This window comes from Mytilus californianus, unplaced genomic scaffold (assembly GCF_021869535.1).
Source record: "Mytilus californianus isolate M0D057914Y unplaced genomic scaffold, xbMytCali1.0.p SCAF_13, whole genome shotgun sequence".
NCBI classification, from domain to species: domain Eukaryota; kingdom Metazoa; phylum Mollusca; class Bivalvia; order Mytilida; family Mytilidae; genus Mytilus; species Mytilus californianus.
This window is the reverse complement of record NW_026262615.1, coordinates 13,997,294-14,018,538: the sequence shown is the minus strand read 5'-3', so window position 1 is coordinate 14,018,538 and position 21,245 is coordinate 13,997,294. Positions and strand designations below refer to the sequence as shown.

General features: G+C 36.8%; 1 protein-coding gene across 30 annotated transcripts in view; it reads left to right on the top strand.

Moving 5' to 3' along the window:
• The first annotated feature begins 9,783 nt into the window (after positions 1-9,783).
• Positions 9,784-21,245, top strand: part of LOC127723211 (tudor domain-containing protein 7B-like) — a 96,374-nt gene continuing 84,912 nt past the window's right edge. For 29 of the 30 annotated variants that reach the window (XM_052229757.1, XM_052229749.1, XM_052229750.1 and 26 more), the window contains exons 1-8: positions 9,954-9,973; positions 11,357-11,514; positions 12,333-12,438; positions 16,022-16,127; positions 17,575-17,868; positions 19,068-19,164; positions 20,270-20,359; positions 20,769-20,924. In XM_052229757.1, the coding sequence (XP_052085717.1) occupies positions 11,412-11,514; positions 12,333-12,438; positions 16,022-16,127; positions 17,575-17,868; positions 19,068-19,164; positions 20,270-20,359; positions 20,769-20,924 (952 nt within the window). In that variant the 5' untranslated portion in view covers positions 9,954-9,973; positions 11,357-11,411. Of the gene's footprint in view, positions 9,880-9,953; positions 9,974-11,356; positions 11,515-12,332; positions 12,439-16,021; positions 16,128-17,574; positions 17,869-19,067; positions 19,165-20,269; positions 20,360-20,768; positions 20,925-21,245 lie in introns of those variants that run through there. The other variant, XM_052229739.1, reaches the window with a different exon arrangement.

Genomic DNA, 21,245 nt, shown 5'->3' with positions numbered 1-21,245 from the left:
TGGTCCGTGAGGCCACAGCATCAGACCCTACATTTGTAAATCTCATCAGACAGCTGGAGGCTGGAAGACTGCAAGGAGCTACCTACAGACTTGCGTCCTTACCATTGCTTTGCATCCAGTCTATGCACTGTGGATGGTGTAGTTCTTATGGGCCAACGAATTGTTATACCACCAGTTCTTCGCAAACCAGTCCTCAATGCTCTACACGCAGCCCACCAAGGAGTCAGCGCTATGCGTGCAAGGGCCATGGACTCTGTGTATTGGCCTGAGATCACAGTAGATATTACCCGGGTGAGAGACCAGTGTGTTCAGTGCCATCAGATGGCCAAGTCAAACCCTATACAGCCACCATCTGACATAAAACCTCCGGATTATCCGTTCCAGATGATTTGCAGTGACTACTTCACATATAACAGTAATGACTATGTAGTTATTGTTGACAGGTATTCAAACTGGCCAATGGTAAACAAGTCTGAATCAGGTTCAGAGGGACTTGACAAGAGACTTCGTGAGACGTTCGTGACATTTGGCATCCCAGAAGAGTTGACGTCCGATGGAGGCCCACAGTTCACAGCAGGGAAGACTCAAGAGTTTTTAAAGGCCTGGGGGTTCGTCATTGACTTTCATCAGTTGTAAACCCACACGCTAACTGCAGGGCTGAGATAGTGGTAAAAACAGTGAAACGCATGCTGGTGGACAACATCACCGCTATTGGATCGCTGGATGTTGATAAATTCCAGAGAGCTTTACTGATGTACAGAAATTCTATTGACCCAGAGACAAAAGCATCACCAGCATTGATTCTGTTTGGACGACCCATTCGTGATGCCATTCCCATACTGATGGGTAGATATTCTCCTCACGAAACATGGACTGAGTTAATGTCTCATTGAGAGATGGCACTTGCCAAACGTCATTCGAGGGAACATGAACGGTGTGGAATGAACACACTCATCACCTGCCGACACTACAGGTTGGAGATCATGTGTACAAACAAAACTTGGTAGGCAACCATCCCAGGAGATGGGAACGCACAGGAACAGTTGTTGTAGTACGCCAATACCACCAGTATGTTATACGTGTAGATGGCACAGGCCGAGTTACTATTCACAACCGCCAGCACCTTCGAAAGTTCACTCCTTTTCAAACCAACCATACACAAGGTACTTTGATTGCACCTACTACAGTTCAACATCAGGAAGTAATCTTGAACTCTCCAACTACATCCAAGACGACACAGCCACAGGTGCCCAAGATTCCCTTGTCTTTATCACCATTTTATTTCTAATATTCATTAATGACATTGCAGATGACATGATTGGATTAAGTAGGATGTTTGCAGACGATACATCTATTGGACATACTGCTCCAGATGAACCTACTCTTCAATCTATGATAAATATCGATCTACAAAGTATTAATTCCTGGGCAAATGATTGGCTAGTTAAATTCAATCCAAATAAAACTAATATCATGTTGTTTAGTAACAAAAATTCAAAAGATAACTTGATTTTTGATTTTGGCGGAGTTCAGGTAGATACAGGTACTAGTCACAAACATTTAGGTATATTGTTTAGCAGTGACTGTAAGTGGACCAAGCATATTGATTCTTTAAAAGAAAAGGTATCAAAAAAATTAAATGTTCTTAGACGTTTGAAATTCCGACTAAAAAAGGGAAAATTTAGAAAAAATATATTTAACTTTTATTAGGCCCGTTCTAGAATATTCTTCTGAAGTTTGGGATAATTGCGGACAGTTGAATTCTGAAAGATTAGAAAAATTACAACTGGAAGCAGCACGTATTGTCACTGGTTTAACAAGCTATTCGAGCACTCAATCACTTTATTTAGAGACGGGATGGGAAAAGTTAAAGATTAGACGGGAAGTTAAGAAATTAACTTTATTTTACAAAATTATGAAAGAGGACGCCCCAGAATACTTATTAGATTTAATACCCCCTACAGTTGCAGAAACAAACAATTACAATCTACGAAACAGTCAAAATATATACCAAACCTCTAGCAGACTGTCCATTTATCAAGAATCATTTATTCCATCTAGTATTAAACTGTGGAATTCGCTCGATTTAAGTATTAGAAATGAACTGTCTTTAAATATGTTTAAATTAAAAATTAAACAGAAATATTATAAAAATAAATCAACCCCTACATATTTCACTATTGGCGTTTGATATTTAAATGTTTTGCACGCAAGATTAAGAAACAAATGCAGTGCCCTTAACATGGATCTGTATCACGCAAATATTAAACCTAACGCAATGTGTCAATGTGGTTATTTTTATGAAAATGCTCAACATTATTTCCTTTCATGTAAAATTATACAGCTCAAAGGAATATCTTATTTTTTGAACTTAGAAAAGAAAATATACCTACTGACTTGGAAACTTTAATGTACGGTAATGATATGTTTAATATGAACATAAACACGCTAATTTTTACAAAAGTGCAGAATTACATCAAAGAGACCAATCGCTTTCATAGTGTATAGACATTATGGTTAAATATATAACAATAATATTGTAATTACTTTTTGTTGACTTCGAATGAAATTGTTCATTTTTTCCAAAGACATGGATCATCAATTTGATTTTATATATAAAATCCTATCAGTTGACAACAACAGTTTAATTTAATTGCTTTAAAATAATAACTTACATTTTGAGTGAATATTTATTCCAAATTTAAAACAACCTTCTAGGTCTATCAAAAATAAATTTACGGTCAACTCGACTTTTAGAAATCGATTAGCCATGTCGTTTAAATTCTTGTTAATTTCATGTCTTCATATTAATATTGTTTATGATGTTATTATTATGTATTTTATTTTGTTCGGTTATTTATTATTTGTATGTAATGGAGAAGACGTTCTAAGTTGCAAAACTTGTGTCTAATCCTACTGTCAATGTTTTTGGACAATAAAATATGTTTGAACTAACATGCTCCGGCAGAGTAGTCACTTCCGGGAAAAGGGGAAGAGATTTTGTCATGGAATCAATAAATGGTAATGACAAATTTGACCTCCCGGTACTGATAGAATCTGATCATATTCCCAACAATAGGGACGAAATACCTACTCCTGAAGTCACAATGCATCTCCCTCATTTAAAAGAACTTAGAGGAAGCATTCCACCAATAGAGGAACACTGCCAAATTCTTCTCTTAATTGGCAGAGACCTTATAGAGGCACACCACATTCTTGACCAGCGCATAGGACCACCCAGAACTCCATATGCACAGCAATTGAAGCTGGGTTGGGTAGTGATAGGAGAGACTGGTATTAACAAGCAGCACGTACCTCTTGGATTAAACGTCAAATTCGCCAACATTTTACCTACAGGACAATCGTCAACATTTCAACCATGCACAAGCAAGTTTGACATTCGGGAAAATTACACAGACCCTGTAAAGAAAGATTTACAATCGCCACTCTTTGAAAAAACAAGGGACGATGATAAGCCTGGAATGTCATATGAAGACAAAATGTTCATGAAGCAGATGGACAACGAATTTGTGAGGGACTCGGAAGGAAGTTGGGTAGCACCGTTACCGTTCCGAGTGCCAAGACAGCCATTGCCAAGCAACAGACCACAAGCTCTTCATCGTGCTATTATGTTAGACGCCAGTCTGAATAGAAACCCAGTAAAGTGGGAACACTTTCTTACATTTATGAGTAAGATCCTAGACAATAATCATGCAGAGCTCGCTCCACCGTTAGACGACCATGAAGAGTGCTGGTATTTACCATTGTTTGGTGTCTATCACCCAAAGAAACCCGATCAGATTAGGGGTGTGTTTGATTCTTCCGCAAAATGTAACGGAGTCTCGCTTAACAGCGTCCTGCTACCAGGTCCCGACTTGACCAATGATCTCTTAGGAGTATTGCTGCGTTTCAGGAAAGAAATGGTCGCAGTAACTGCAGGCGTTCAACACATGTTTCACTGTTTTGTAGTCAGAAAAGACCACCGAAATTATCTGAGATTTTTATGGCATAAAGACAACGACCTACAAGAGAACACTGTCGAATATCGCATGAGAGTTCATGTTTTCGAAAATAGTCCGTCACCTGCCGTTGCTACGCTTGGTCTCAGAAAAGCAGATCAGGCATCAGAACAAGAGTTTGGCAGTCACGTGACTAGGCTTGCTACAAGAGATTTCTATGTCGACGACGGTCTAACGTCATGTCCTACAAAGGAGGAAGCTGTTAAGCTCACGAAGGACACACAGCAAGCATTAGCAAAATATGGAAACTTAAGGCTTCATAAGTTCGCCTCTAATTGTGCGGAAGTTATGTCTGCATTTCAAGCCAGTGATTTGGCTTCAAATCTTAAGGATCTAGACTTAGATGTCGACAGCAAATCCCTGCAACGTAGTCTTGGACTCAGCTGGGACGTAAACACCGACAACTTCTTATTTCACTTGTCATCAGAAAATAAACCGATCACTCCGACAGGCATTTTATCAACGATAAACAGCATCTACGATCCTCTTGGATTTTTAGCTCCTGTGATTTTACAAGGAAAGCTACTACTAAGGAAGATAGTATCAGAAACCGTCGATTGGGACCAACCTCTCTCTGATGAGACAGCAATTGAATGGAAATCTTGAAGAGATACTTTAATAGCTATTGAAACATTGCGCATTCCACGTACCTACGTACCGTATCTCAGCAAAACCGTCACATAGGAGTTACATGTCTTCTCTGATGCGTCAGAAAAAGCCATAGCAGCTGTTGCTTATCTACGCACGACCGACAGTGGTGGTGAACCAAACATGGGGTTCATTCTTGGGAAAGCAAAAGTTGCTACCTACAAGTGGTCACACTATTCCTCGACTTGAACTATCTGCAGCCGTATCAGCAGTTGATATCACACAAACTATCGTGGATAATTTAGATTTACACATAGACACCGTGAAATTCTACGCAGACAGTAAAGTGGTCTTAGATGACATCAGTAACGAAACAAGAAGGTTCTTTATCTACGTCGCCAATAGAGTAGAGAAAATAAGGAAATTTAGCTCTCCAAGTCAATGGAATTATGTACCAACGAACCGTAATCCCGCAGATTCGGGAACAAGGTCGGTACCAGCCCACGAAATTCATAGTAGTGAGTGCATGGTTATTGGGACCGAGACAACTTCTTTCCTCAGAACAGGAGGAGAATTCCGAGGACATATATCAACTAATAGATCCAGAGGAAGATGGAGAAATCCGCGCAACTGTTAATGTTGCAAAGACTTTTGCCACAACTGAGCGTAAAGCTATCGGAACTGAAAGATTCAACCGATTCTCCAACTGGACATCACTTGTTCGAGCAATAGCCTCTTTGGAACGTTTCTCCCGTTTACACGGGTCAAAACAGGCAGAATCGGTGACCTCTCTTGAAAGCTTTTCGAATGCCGAAAACTTCATTTTAATGTCCGCTCAGCACGAAGTTTACGGAGAAGAAATAGATAACATTCGACGCAAGGAACAAATTCATAAGCGAAGCCCAATAGCTAACCTCAATCCGTTTTTGGACAAAAGAGGACTGTTACGAGTAGGAGGCCGTATTGTCAAATCTGACTTAAACCTCCGTGAAAAGAAACCTTTGATCGTCCCTGGACGCCATCATATAGCGACACTATTAGTCCGACACTACCATGACAAGATAAAACATCAAGGACGCCACTTCACAGACGGAGCGATTCGATCCGCAGGATTGTGGATCGACGGAGCAAAACGCTTGAACTCTTCTATTATTCACAAATGTGTGACATGCCGCAAACTCAGAGGAAAAACTGAGTATCAAATCATGTCTGATTTGCCAGAGGACCGTCTTGAACCATCACCTCCGTTCACTAACGTTGGAATCCACACCTTTGGACCATGGACAATTGTTTCACGTAAAACCCGTGGTGGATACGCCAACTCCAAACGTTGGGCAATTCTATTCACCTGCTTAGTGACGAGAGCTGTTCATATCGAACTCATCGAGGAAATGAGCTCTTCAGCCTTTATAAAAGCTGTCTGAAGATTCACAGCCATTAGAGGCCAAGTCAAGATCTTTCGATCCGACCGTGGAACTAACTTTATTGGCGCAATCGATGACTTGAAAATCGACTCAGTCAACGTTGAGGACAGACCCCTTAAGAACTTTCTGTACAATTCCGGTACAACTTGGATCTTCAATCCGCCGCATTCGTCCCACATGGGTGGAGCCTGGGAGAGAATGATTGATATCGTTAGAATACTTGATTCTATGCTTTTAAATGCTGCCGGAAGGAGCCTAACGCATGACGTGCTCAATACGTTAATGGCAGAAGTTTCAGCAATAGTGAACTCTAGACTTCTGGTACCGGTATCGACAGATCCAGAGAATCCGTTAATCTTAACACCAGCTATGTTATTGACACAAAAGACCGATTACATCTTCACTTCAGATCAGCTTGGAGAATTCGACAAACGGGATCTATGTCTAGCCGAATGGAGACGTGTACAGGCTCTGGCCAGTGTTTTCTGGTCCCGTTGGAGGAAAGAGTACCTGCCGCTACTACAACAACGACGAAAATGGACCGAAGATCGCCGTGATCTCATCAAAGGAGACGCCATTCTCCTAAAGGACAAAAACCTCTGCCGTACTCAATGGCCCATCGGTGTTATAGTAAACTCATTTAAAAGTTCCGACGAACATGTCTGGAAAGCAGAAGTACGAATCATCGTAAATGGAAAAGGCACCATCTACACACGACCAATAGTGGACATGATTCTTCTCGTAGAGAACGACTGTATATAGTTTGTATCAATCATGTTAATAGTGATACTTTGGATTTATATAGTGAGATCTTCAAGTACGTTATATATTTGGAATAGTGATATCAGTTAGACATCAGACGGGGAGTATTCTGTTTCACATTCAATGTTTACTATATGTTTCCATAATCATCCGGAACAAATCGCACTGGACCGATTTCTTACATCACCGTTTTTATTGTACTACGTGACTACTTTTAATTTCTGTGACACCGTCTGCTCCAAAATTTAACACATGTAACATGGACGACACTTAATTATTTTCTGAGGAAATCGAGACATATCACTGTCAATTTACCAAACAATACTGACTACTGTATAAACCTTTCTGGTGGAATATCATATTACAATTTTCAAAACAAGTTGTGTTCTTTAATATTCGCCGAGATCGAGATTCAGTCACCCGGTTAAACTATCTGAGTCAGGCTAATCATATATCTAAACATGCCAAAAGTATGCATGATAATTTTAACCTGGTTTGAATAATAGTCCCAGATTAACATAGCCTAGTAATGAATTTATTTTCTTGTGTAAGTATTTCAATGTGTCTTTGTTTAATATTTTTAGCATCCTCAACTTTGTACATGTATATATATAATTGCATCTGTATAAAAATAAGGAGATGTGGTATGATTGCCAATGCGACAACTATATACCAAAGTTCAAATGAAACTGGATGTAAGCAATTATAGGCAACAGTACGGCCTTCAACAATGAGAAAAATCCATACCGTAAAGACAGCTATAAAGGCCCCGACATGAAAAATATCAAACAATCAATTGAGAAAACTAACGGCCTAATTTATAACAAAACAATTTACGAAACACAAATATGACAGAAATGAACCAACGGAAACCACTTAACTACAGGCTCCTGATTTAGGACAGGCACATAAAGATTGTGGCGGGGTTAATAGATATAAGAAGATGTGGTATGAGTGCCAATGAGACAACTCTCCATCCAAGTCAAAATTTATAAAAGTAAACCATTATAGGTCAAAGTACGGTCTTCAACACGGAGCCTTGGCTCACACCGAAAAGCAAGCTATAAAGGGCCCCAAAAATTACTAGTGTAAAACCATTCAAACGGGAAAACCAACGGTCTAATCTATATAAAAAAACGAGAAACGAGAAACACTTATGAACCACATCAGCAAACGACAACTACTGAACATCAGATTCCTGACTTGTTTGTGAGCGCTCAACCCTCCCCCTAACCTGGGACCTGAGTGGTGTAGCAGTACCACATAATAACACACTACTAGTATATAAATCAGTTAAAAAAAACTTAACTCATCAGATGGATACAAATAGAAATACATCTAACAAAACGCAAAGTGCACGTGGATGGGTACTTATACATCCGCACAACAAAAAGACACTTAGTACAGATCTGAGAGTACTCGCAGTTACTGAGAGCTAGTTCAAAGCCAATAACAACAAATAAAAAAAATATGTGTCAAAGATTTAAATATCAATCAGTACACATCCAAAAACCAATGAATTTTGTGTAAAGACGTCATTAATTTTTTAACAGTCAGAGAAAAACATAACCTTGTACAATGCCATACTATATGTTTCGACAGATTGTAGTACCGTGAAAGTACGTATATACATATCAGTAAAATTAAGTATTACTTTAATTTACTGATAACAAAATCAATATGTTTACCAATAAAAACAATTTTCGAAAATTGAATATAAGTCAGAAGTTCCTCTGGAAACTTTGTCAAAATTCATCGTTGCCAAATACCGTGATTCAGGATTTTAGAACAAAGGGGGCCGCCCCAAAAAAAAAAAAAACCCTGAATCCGCCTCTGGTTGGTTATTTTCTGAGTCAGAATTTTTTTTTCGGCCAAAGCGCGAACAATCTTTTCTAGTTTTTCAGCCCTATCAATCAAATTATTTTGTTCAAAATTTAACACTTTATAAAGTATGGTGGAGATCTGGATTCAGAATATTTTTGTTTATAATTTGTCCTCTGCTTGAAGAGGGTCTCATTGGGGTCTAAGCGTGACGCGGGATTGCCAATTTTTTGTAAGCGTGACACGTGAAAGTCAAATTATTGTGCCGTGAAAACGGGAAATGAAGTCTAGCGGAATATGGGAAATTACAAAATATGAGAATTGATCACGTACATAGTGTAAGCGGATACGGGATTCTGACAAAACAGTAAGCGGGATCCGGGATTAGAACCCCTAATTGTACATGGTTTTAGGCTTCTGTCCGTGTACAAATGGACATTGTCTACTCTGAAATCTTTCGGCCTTTTTAGTTTAAAAATCGGAAGCGTAACCATTGTATAATTGCTATATAAGATCAAATAAAATTACGTAAAATCGTAAAATAGCAAGATTCAAAACAGAAATACACATGCAAGAAGATATTGTTCATGATTTGTTCGCATATAGGGAAACACCTTGTAGGTTGAATTTTAAAGTTAAATAACTTTTAACTTACCTGCTTTCTTAAGTTTTCGGCCAAATTCTTTTAAAAACATGATGATTTCAGCCTTCCCATTTCGTAAAAAGTCAAATTTTAAGCATTTTCCCTTAGAATTAAACAGCATTTTTGTAAATATCCGCCAAAGGAAGTTTTTAAAGATACATTAGTTTTAGATACATGACGGAAAAGGACTGGATTATCCGCAAATCTATAATAAATTATATTTTCAATCTTAAGCTAAGGGAAGTAATTTGATCAAAAGGGACAAAGTCACGTGGTGCAAATGATTTAAATAAAGTACCTTTGATTTTGCCATATGTATTCCGATTCCCAAATTGACTATACAAATCCTTGGCTTGAACAGATTTTTTTTTTTCGTCAATTTGGGAATCGGAATATGGGAAACCATAACACCCCTTGAAGTTAAATGTTCGTTCCCTAATCATGACTGATTTGTCCACGTGTTTGTTCGCTCGTAATTTTATTTTCCCGCCTCACAAACAACGTGTTTGTCCTATTATCTCCCCTTTCCGGAAGTTTCCCAGTTTTCGCGAAACGAAAGGGAAACTAAAAGTACAATTTCTTAAAACTTCCTCAATTGAATGAAGATTGAATGTTGAATGAGGTACTGTTTTAAAGACTTTTTTCTACGTTTCCTTTCTATAACATTTAAAAACACGCCATGTAGTCAGTCTGTGTAAAGTAAATGGAAGTGTCATGTATGTATATTTCAAGTTCAGAACCAGAGATATGTCTCTGTCAGAACTAATAAGCTTTTGCATGTGGCTTTTGACTTTGTGCACCAGTAGAGTATGATTTCTCTTCCAAAACTATCACTATGTACCAACCTGGATTCCAAGCGGGATGCCTGGCACAGCAAACAAACGCTAAACCCAACTGAGCTAAAGGAGTAGTCCACTAGCTAGAGCACCTCATTGCGGGCTTGGATGGGGATATAATGTTTGTCCACCTTAACAGGTCCTACTAAAAAGCGCCCGGGGAAAAGAAAAAGCTCCCAGGGAAAAGAAAAGGCGCCCGGGAAAAATATATAGATATTGTATTGGCATGAGACAACTTTGTGTTGATGAAATACGTTATGCACATTGATTTTTTTTTAATTTTAGACAAGTAGTTTTCAAATTCAGATAATAGACCTTTGTAATATTGTATCGTTCCGACAGCAGTTTAGATGTAGCATGGTCCAAGTGTACGCCAACTTCTCTTCGCTGTATTCAGCTTCAGCAGTCAGGGGACTTACTTAAATGAGTGATTTTCTAAATCACTGATTCAAGTAACATTATGTCCATAAAGGTTGGAAGTAAGAGTTGTCTTTCTTTAATAATCACCTATTTAAGTAGTACAAATTAATCACTAGACTAAGTGATTTAATTTTATTGTAGCTTTAAATATAGAATACTAATGATCCAGGGGCTAATTATGTTGCTAAAATTATCAGAACCAACATCTGTGTTGATAGGATGACCGGGTCATGTCAGGTGATGACCTTGTACTAAATCTAGGATAATGACATAAAAATCACTTGTTTAAGTATCATACCTCAATTTCCTTCCAAAAAATCACTTCTTTAAGTATCATAATATTTTAATAACCCCCACTAATTTCAACACCCCCGAACAGTGAAATTTTGATCACGAACAGTAGAATTTTATTACATAATCTATAAGATGAAACCTTGAATTTTACAGGAAAAATAATCACACTGCTGGGAAAAATCTGTTGAGAAAGTATCAGTTCATTATGTAAAGCCATTTTTATAGCATTTTTTCAATAAAAATAGAATTTGCAGCTAAATGATTGCATCAAAGGCATAAACCTTGCTGCTTAAAAGAAGCAAAAAGTTCATTTTTTTCAATTTTACTAATGAAAAGATATTATCTAAACCTATGTGTTTAAAATTTTGGTAAAACTACAAAATCACAATTTGTGACAAAACTTTGAATTTGCTTTAAAAATCACTTATTTCAATAAGTCCCCTGACTGTTCAGTGATATAGAGCTTGTGCCTCTAGTTTGTACAGGAACAATATAGCTATATATTTCAAAATTTCAGACCATTACTATTATGATATATATTTATTGTAGTTTATTTCATGATTGTTAACGAGGGATCAGACCAGTTTACAAATTAAAATTTATCATGGAGGGCAATGAGATGGAGAAGGAGCTGAACAATGTCAAGGTCATGTTGAGGTCTGTCCTGACCTCATCAAAGGGTGGTGTGCCAGCTCATGTACTTCAGAGTAAGTAATTTATATATAGGTCATAGGTCAGTCCTGGCCTTTACAAAGGGAGGTGTGCCAGCTCTTTTTCACCAAAGTAAAGTCATTTACATATAGGTCATAAGTCAGTCCTGGCTTAAGAAATAAAAGTAACAGCTGAATCAATCATACCAATGACTAAAACGGCACAGATCCAGTAATTTTGAAAAGGGGGCTCCTGCCGCCAAACACCATGAAAGCTTCACATAATTTTAAAAAAAAATTGAAAAAATGGCGGTGGGGGCATTCCAACCCCTGGAATACCCTCACTGAATCAGCTAATGTAAATACTTTTCCATAAGTTCCTAAGTGATATTATTATAGTTCTGATAAGATTGTTTGTTTGTTTTTAACACCACTTGCATGGACCATGGCTATATCATGGGGCCAAAGTAGTGTTTATTGGTGGAGTAAGCTAAAAAAACCCAGAGAGAACACTACCTGGGCAGGAAAAGTGGAAATTCTTTTCAAATAAGATCCTACTAATTAGTGGGGTATGAACTCACAACCCCAGAGTTATCAACCAGTGAACTAGATGAACAACTTTCATCTTCAGTCGCTAAGCCCCTTGACAAAATTACTTACATGATATACATGTCTGTAGCCAGCTAAGGCTAATTCCAGAAATTTATTACTATCACAAACATTTAGCCACTAAGACTCCCTGATACAGTTACATTTATATACATGAAATAAGTTTCTTACAAAAGTTATACATGTCTGTAGCTAGTTACGGCTTATTACATTTTAACATAATTACTATGACAAACATTTGTATTGATATATATATATATGTACAGGAGACTACAGAGAAGCCACATTTGAATCCTTGCCGTACCAGAAGTTTGGTTACCGTAATCTAGATGCCTTTATTGAGAGTATGCCAGATGTTGTTAAAATAAGCAGGTAGTAAAAACATGTCTAGACATAGTAAGTTAGTTGTAGCTCTTAAGTGTTCACAAGTTTTCTGTTATTAATTAATTAACATGCAAAGGTTAAAGTTTACTTAATAAGTATATAGGATTGTCACTTTTTTTACATTGTTTGGGGCAGTTGATATTCTACAACATCTGAGCTGCGTCAGATAGAAATCGACCTTATGCTAGTGCACGTATACATGTACATGTATATGACTTTGATTGATTTTTATATGACCGCGAAAAAATTTTGGGGTCGTATATTGGTATGACGTTGACGTCGTCGTCGTCGTCCGAAGTTAAATATTTAGGGGCCAAAAAGGGGTCAAAAATAAGCATTTTTGTAACTTTGTAACTTCCAGACATAACTTGTGTGTTAGTGTATGGATCTCTCTGACATTGTACCACAAGGTTCCATATCACAAAGGGAATGCTGGGATTGATTTTGGGGGTAATTGCCTCCAAAATGTTTAGGAATAAGAGGCCAAAAAGGGGCCAAAAATAAGCATTTTTCGAGTTTCCAGACAATAACTTGTGTGTAAGTGTATGGATCTCTCTGACATTGTACCACAAGGTTCAATATCACAAAGGGAATGCATGGGATTGATTTTGGGGGTAATTGCCTCCAAATTTTAGGAATTAGGAGCCAAAAAAGGCAAAAAACAAGCATTTTTCTAGTTTCATGACAATAACTTGTGTGTAAGTGTATGGATCTTTATGAAATTGTACTACAAGGTTCCATATCACAAAGGGAAAGCTGGAATTGAGTTTGGGGGTAATTCCCCCAAAACGTTTAGGATTAAGAGGCCAAAAAGGGGCCAAAAATAAGCATTTTTGTAACTTCCAGACAATAACTTGTGTTCAAGTGTATGGATCTCTCTGAAATTGTACTGCAAGGTACCATACCACAAAGGGAAGGCTGGGATTGATTTTGGGGGTAATTGCCTCAAAATTGTAGGAATTAGGGGCCAAAAAGGGAAAAAAAAACAAGCATTTTTCTAGTTTCCAGACAATAACTTGTGTTCAAGTGTATGGATCTCTCTGAAATTGTACTGCAAGGTACCATACCACAAATGGAAGGCTGGGATTGATTTTGTGGGTAATTGCCTCAAAATTTTAGGAATTTGGGGCCAAAAAACAAGCATTTTTCTAGTTTCCAGACAATAACTTGTGTTCAAGTGTACGGATCTCTCTGAAATTGTACTGCAAGGTACCATACCACAAAGGGAAGGCTGAGATTGAGTTTGGGGGTGATGAATCATAAGGGTGTTCAAAAAATTGGGGGGGGGGGATTTTTTTTTCCTTTTTTTTCTTTAAAATTTTCCATTTTAAATTGGTTATTTCTGATTTATATATAAAAGAAAATAATAATGATATGGTTTGAATAGAAGGGACTAAACTTTAAACATAGGTTAACAGATATCTTGATATTCTTATGCATAAGGTGGATTTCCGACGCAGCTCATCTTACACAAAAAATCTGATAATCTGTTTATGGTGCAATTCAGAGTTTTTTTTCCCTATATCAGACAGTTTTACACTTGACAAAGTAAGCTGGAAAAGTTTCTTCACACATTGCGATGTTGCTGATATCTTAAGCTTCTCCTCAAACATTGAGTTGTTCTGCTCACTTTGCAAACTGAGATATGATAATTACTTAGCAACTGAGTAGGGCAATATAGGCGAAGGAAAAGACAAAAGGTTTAGTTTTTTAGCTAACCTGGCCTAAAAGTGAGCTTTTCTTGTCACTTGTCGTCCGTCATCATTGTCGTCGTTAACTTTTACAAAAATCTTCTCTGAAACCAAACTTGGCCACAATCATCATTGGGGTATTTAGTTTTAAAAATGTGTCTGATGACCCCGCTGCCGACCAAGATGGCTGACATGGCTAAAAATAGAACATAGGGGTAAAATGCAAGTTTTGTCTATTATTTTGAAAACTGTTATAAATAAAGAAAATCTGACAGGGCAAAAATGATCAGAATGATGAGCTCTACCAATTGTCCATATACATCAAAACTATAAGACAACCCCTTATAGGGGTTATTTCCCTTAAATGACAAATTTTACCATTTTTGTTCATTTTTGCCTATTATCTTGAAAACTATAATAGATAGAGAGAAACTTTAAATTGCAAAAATGATCAGCATGACAAGTTCTACAAATAACTTTGCTTGGTCGAAATCATCAGTCAACTTCTCATTTGAACAATAACTCAAAAACAATTTCTCCAATTTGCATGAAACTTTTGTCAATTGTTCATATCTATTGACTTGCGCTCCCGTTCATTTTTTTATAAATTTAGGATTTACCGTTTCCGAGTTTTGGGGTTTTATTCATTAAAAAAGGGGGGATTTTCAAGTTTTCGGACAATAACTCAAAAAAAATTTCACCAATTTGCAAGAAACTTTTGTGAAGTGTTCATATATATTGACGTGAGCTCCCTTTTGTTTTTTATAAATTTCAGATATACTGTTTCTGAGTTTTGGGGTTTTATTCATTAGAAAAGGGGAGATTTTTCAGTTTTCAGACAATAACTCAAAAACAATTTCACCAATTTCCAAGAAACTTTGGTGAATTCTTTATTTCTATCAACATGAGCTCCGTTTTGATTTTTATAAATTTCAGACTATACATTTTGGATTTATGGGGTTTTATTCATTACAAAAAGGGGGATTTTCCAATTTTCTGACAATAACTCAAAAATGCTATCAGCATCTTTTATGAAACTTTGGTAAATTGTTTATATCTATTTTTGTAAGCTCGCTTTTGATTTTTATAAATTTTCGATTTTATGTTTCCGAGTTATAAGATTTTATTTGTTTATAGTCTGACAACAGATTTACTAAGTATTACGCAACAGTAAAGTGTATTGCACAACAGCAAGAAATCTTATAACCAATTTCAAGTTCTTTGACTACATTTATTCAGAAACCTATAATATATCAAATATTTAATTACAATCCAAATTCAGACCTGTATCAAGCTTGAATATTGTGTCCATTTTTGCCCCAACTGTTCAGGGTTGGACCTCTGGGGGCGTATCCAGCTGTGCTCAGCGAAGCAGTTTTTTGCCTTATATGTTAAAAATTATAATAGATAAATAGACACTTTAATCACAAAAATGATCAACAAGGCAAGTTCTACTAACAAGTCAAATTTTGCTGATATAGTTAATAGACCGCCACTCTTTGTAGGAGCGATTGCCCTTAAATTAGGATTTTTTTTTGCCCTCTTTTGTGTTTTGAGCAAAAACTAAAGAAGAAAAAGGGACACTAAACAGACTAAATGATCAGCAATACAAGATCAACAAAACAGATTTTTGACATGAATTCTGTTCTCGTCTACAATGTTGGAGAGTGTCCTTTGTTGAATATGCACATAGACCAAGGTGAGCGACACATGCTCTTTAGAGCCTCTAGTTTGGGTTTCATTGCCTTGATATTATAAAATATTTTGATCAGCTGCAAGCCATTATAAAACATTGTTCAATATATTTCCTGCTGTGTTAGATTTAGATTTTACCCTCCTTTTAACCAATAAAAACTTGTACAATTTTATTTGATTTTTAGAACTCCAACTGGTGAAATCTATCATGCTGTAGCAGATGAGAGTACAGCTCATATTGCTAAAATGGTGTCTAAACAGCGTACTACAAAGAAGAGGAAAAGTTTAAAGGTCAGGAAAAAGTAGTGGTATAAATTATTCATATTTATTGATCAAATAAAATTGAGAATGGAAATGGGGAATGTGTCAAAGAGACAACAACCCGACCATAGAGCAGACAACAGCCGAAGGCCACCAATGGGTCAAAACACACTTTCTGCTGAGGTTCAATTTTTTTTTCTGTTTAAGTCAACAAAATACTGGAGAAAATAAGAAATTGAGTAACATGAACTCCTTCAAAAATCAAGGGATGAACTCAGATGCTCCTGAAGGGTACTAAGCTGTTTCTGCTCCACCAGTGGCATCTATCATGTTACATTGCAAGTAAATTAATTGTTTTTATTGATTGGTAAGTGTTTTAACGCCACTTTCAGCACTATTGTGCTAATTTGTGGAGGTTAGTTTTTATTGATGGAGGAAGCCAGAGAGAACTACCAACCTTTGGTAGGAAAACTGACAATCCTAGTCAAATCAGATTGGAGTCAAATGCACCTGCCATGTGCCTAATTCAAACTCAAAACCTCAGTGATGACGCGAAAGTGATAACTAGTTCGACATCTTAGACCACTTGGCCCCATATGAAACTAAGAAAAGTATTGAAATGGCAAAAGACAATAATTTTTTTTATGCCCCCGTCGTAACAGAGGGGCATTAAGTTTTACCCTTGTCCGTCTGTACGTCGTCCGTACGTACGTCCCAAAGCTGGTTTCCGTTCTCTAACTTTAGTTGCATCAACCAAATGTTATGAAACTTATACACAATGCTTATTACCACATAATACAGATCAAGTTTGAAATTGGGTGGCGTCACTTATAACGTTCTTGAGTTATTCCCCTTTATAAACATAAAAATTGCTGAATTTTTCGTTTCCGTTCTCAAACTTTAGTTTGCCTCAACCAAATATTATGACACTTATACACAATGCTTATTACCACATAATAAAGATCAAGTTTGAAATTCGGTGGCGTCACTTTTACTGTTCTTGAGTTATGCCCCTTTATAAGCATAAAAATTGCTGAATTTTTTGTTTCCGTTCTCTAACTTTAGTTTGCCTCAACCAAATGTTATGAAACTTATACACAATGCTTTTACCACAGAATACAGATCAAGTTTGAAATTGGGTGGTGTCACTTTTACTGTTCTTGAGTTATGCCCCTTTATAAACAAAAATTGCTGAATTTTTCATTACCGTTCTGAGAACTTCTCTAACTTCAGTTTGCCTCAACCAAATGTTATGAAACTTATACACAATACTTATTACCACAAAACTCAGATCAAGTACAAATTAGGGTAGCCTCACTTTTACCGTTCTTTAATTATATCCCTTTATAACTTTATTAGATATGCAAGCAGGGGCATCATCTGTGTCCCATGGACACATTCCCCATTTATTTAAATTCGGACTTTGCCAAAATGGATGTCATAGTATGTGTTTTAATATTACATTTTATTGTTACAGCCACCAAGACGGAGACCAGCGCCAAGGTCAGCACCATTCTATTCACCATGGCGGTCACAGCAACACATAGTATTGCAGCCTCTGAGACCCTGGCCTGGTAAGAGACCACCAAAGAAGACATCAAGGTCTCACGGGATGGACTATGAAGCACAGCAGTCTCAGCCACGACCTTATGGCAGGACCCTGCCTGGACAACAACACCATCACTTGACAGTACATACCGATGGAGGGAGGAGGAGAGTTGACTTCCAGGGTCCAGCTAGATTGTTACTGGAAACTCCTAATCAAAAACAGGTGTGACAAAAAAAAATAAGATTTCATAAATTCTCCTTTTGAAGTTATTCATATTATGAAAGGACTTATTTATTTATGATTGGGCAAAGTATTAATGTAACTGTAAGGTATCTTTACTCCTTTATATAGTATGTAATTAATAGACCACTTTAGAGTTATGTCCTCCACCGTAAAAGTTCGTCAATTATGCCGCCTTTATGACTTCATTTACCGGATAAAAAAGACCGCCTGTATCCCTCCACTATTAAAGACCGTCAAGCGTCTTCATGATGTCATTATGCAGGATTAACTAGAAATAATTGTTGTTCTGTAATACTTTATCACAATTCCCTAATGACAGTAGTGCTGATTATCAATTATAACTTTATTAATTTGCTGAATAATTCGTGCAATATAGCATCATATTTTTTCAACCGCTCATTCAACATGGGAATGAAGTGACAACGCCCCTAAACACACAAATGATGTTCACTAAAACTAAAGTTTTTGACGGAAATGCAAGAAACTCGAAAGTGGTCTATTGGTGTTACCAACTATGTTATTCAATGCACAATGAGTAAAATTTACATAGAGCAAATTAGCTGCAAGACTCACTTACTGTGAGATGTGATTCAAACATTTTTATGCCCCACCTAGGGGCATTATGTTTTTCAGTCTGTGGGTCCATTCGTTCTTTGGTCAAGGTAGTTTTTGATGAAGTTGAAGTCGAATCAACTTGAAACTTAGTACACATGTTACCTATGATATGATCTTTTTAATTTTAATGCCAAATTATAGTTTTGATCCCAATTTCACGGTCCACTGATCATAGAAAATGATAGTGCGAGTGGGGCATCTGTGTACTATGGACACATTCTTGTTTCAATATGAAAAAGAAGATGTTGTATGATTGCCAATGAGAAAACTCTTCACAAGAGACCAAATCACAAAGAAATTAACAACTATAGGTCACTGTACAGCCTTCAACAATGAGCAAAGCCTATACCATATAGTCAGCTATAAAAGGCCCTGAAATGACAATGGTAAACAATTCAAAAGAGAAAATTAGCGGCCTAATTTCTTGCACATTGAAATTGTTATCAAACATTTATTTTACTTTACTTTACATCACTACATTTTGTATGTTACCAAATTGACCATCATGTTTCCCATGTTTCCAACACAGCATAAGACACTTCTCATGAGACTTTTTATTTCAGACACAAAGCTACTCAGTCAACAGATTTGAGCAGCCACCAAGGTTTAGAAAACTACAAGAACAACAAACTACAACTACAGATCATCCAGTTAAAAAAGGTATCAATTAGATAAAATCTATATATAATCTAATAATTTTATTGGATATTGGATAATTTTAATGTCAAAAGATAAAAATGCTACCCTATGGAGACAATCATCATCAGCGATAATTAGCCAATCAAAATTGATATTTCCTATGGTCACTATTTCATCTCCTGATTGATGGAAACATGTCAATCAGCACAAATTTAATTTGTTTGGAACTTTTGAATTGTATTCTTCTGACTGTATATCAAAATTTAAACAATCGTGATCATGATGGATTAACTATCTCTTGCACATATTGCAAGTAGATTCTGACGCAGCCTGAGAAGAAAAGCCTTGTTTAATTCATAGCTGGTTGATAATTTCAATGATAGAGATATCATTAACATGTACCTTTTGCACAGTTTTCAAAACAGAATGCATGTAGCCACATGATGTTTCAAAGCATGCAAGGACTGTTCAACTCAGGGGGGGGGGGGGGGGGGGGTTTCTCAACCTACAAATTTGGGTACAGACCCCCCCCCCCCCCCTCCCCATTTATATATTGATTTATGCGAGAGAGAAAAAAACCTAACCATTTATATATATATTTCCCAGCATCATGACATCTTATTTCATTGAGATGTTAACCACATGGTATCTTTGATTCATATTATGTGATAAAGTTTTTACAGACATCTTAACAGAAGATGAACATGAATGACCCATTGACATATAAATTTCTACCCATTGATATATGTTACATCCGTGAAATTGCACCCCATTGATATATTTGACATTCCAAAAAAGTAACCCATACCAGTGACCGATGGCACATCTGTGTGTACCTTAGAATAGGAAGAGATCCCCCCTTTGGTTCAACTTCATCAGAAGTCCTTCACAGCTCAGAACCCTACCAATTCTGTCAGTAACTCTATGTACAACCATATGCTGAGCAACTCAAGACAGTCAAGCAAGCATGTACAGTTAATATAAAAGAACTGCACAACATTTTCATTGCTACCAGTTTAATCAAACTAAATTTAAAAAATGAATCAATTTAAATACAAGTCAAATTGTATCTGTTTTATAAGAACAAAAATCTGTTTTGACTGATTTATATTTTATTTTATTTCAGCATCACCACCAAGAGGTGCATCTTCACCATCTAGACCCCCCAAAAAGACTTCCCCAAAAACACATGTACAACCAGTGGATATGGCAAAAAGTAAGTAATAATTGATGATTCTCATGACCTAAACAATTAAAATAGCTTTAATCTTAGAAGAAAAAATCTTCCCAAAAGGAGTATGCCTCAATAGCAACATCAGTGGATTTAAGAGAACCATATATTAATGATGGATTGCATAACATGCATACATTAGCCTGTTGTTTAGAGCTAGAAATTGATGTTTTATGCTGCGTTATGCATTTCAATTTGTTTGTATGTTTTGCAGTCACCCGTTTGTTTTACTGCCTTGTCTTTACCTTGATTGATTTTAATTCTTCTTTCTTTCTTTTTAAGATTGCTATAAGTTTTTAGGTACCTTGATTGGTCACTGTACTTTTTATAAGATCAATATCATGTTTTGATTGGTTACCACACAGCCAATCATATTTTGCTTTTGTTTTTTCAGTTAAAGATGGAAAGAAATATTATGATACACTGATTGAATACTGTAAGTCTCACCATATAAGTGACCTGAAGTTTGAGACGATGCCGAGTAGGATAGGACAAGTTTACTGCTATGCCAGCTCAACCAGCATAAATCAAAGAGTCTATGGAAGTGGAGGTGAGTTTCCTGTCTCATCAGAACAGTTCCAATGAAGATTCTAACTAGAGATTCTAATGAAATATTAGACAAGTTTACCTCTACTCAAGCTGTGCTTAATTTTTGTCGAGCCTGCGACTTTTGTCCCAGAAAGCTTGACATAGGGATAGTGATCCAGCGGCGGCGGTGGCAACGGCAGCGGCGGCGTTAGCTAACTTCTTAAAAGCTTTATATTTTAGAGGGTGGAAGGTCTGGATGCTTCATACTTTGTATATGGATGCCTCATGTTACGAAGTTTCCGTCAGTCACATGTCCAATGTCCTTGACCTCATTTTCATGGTT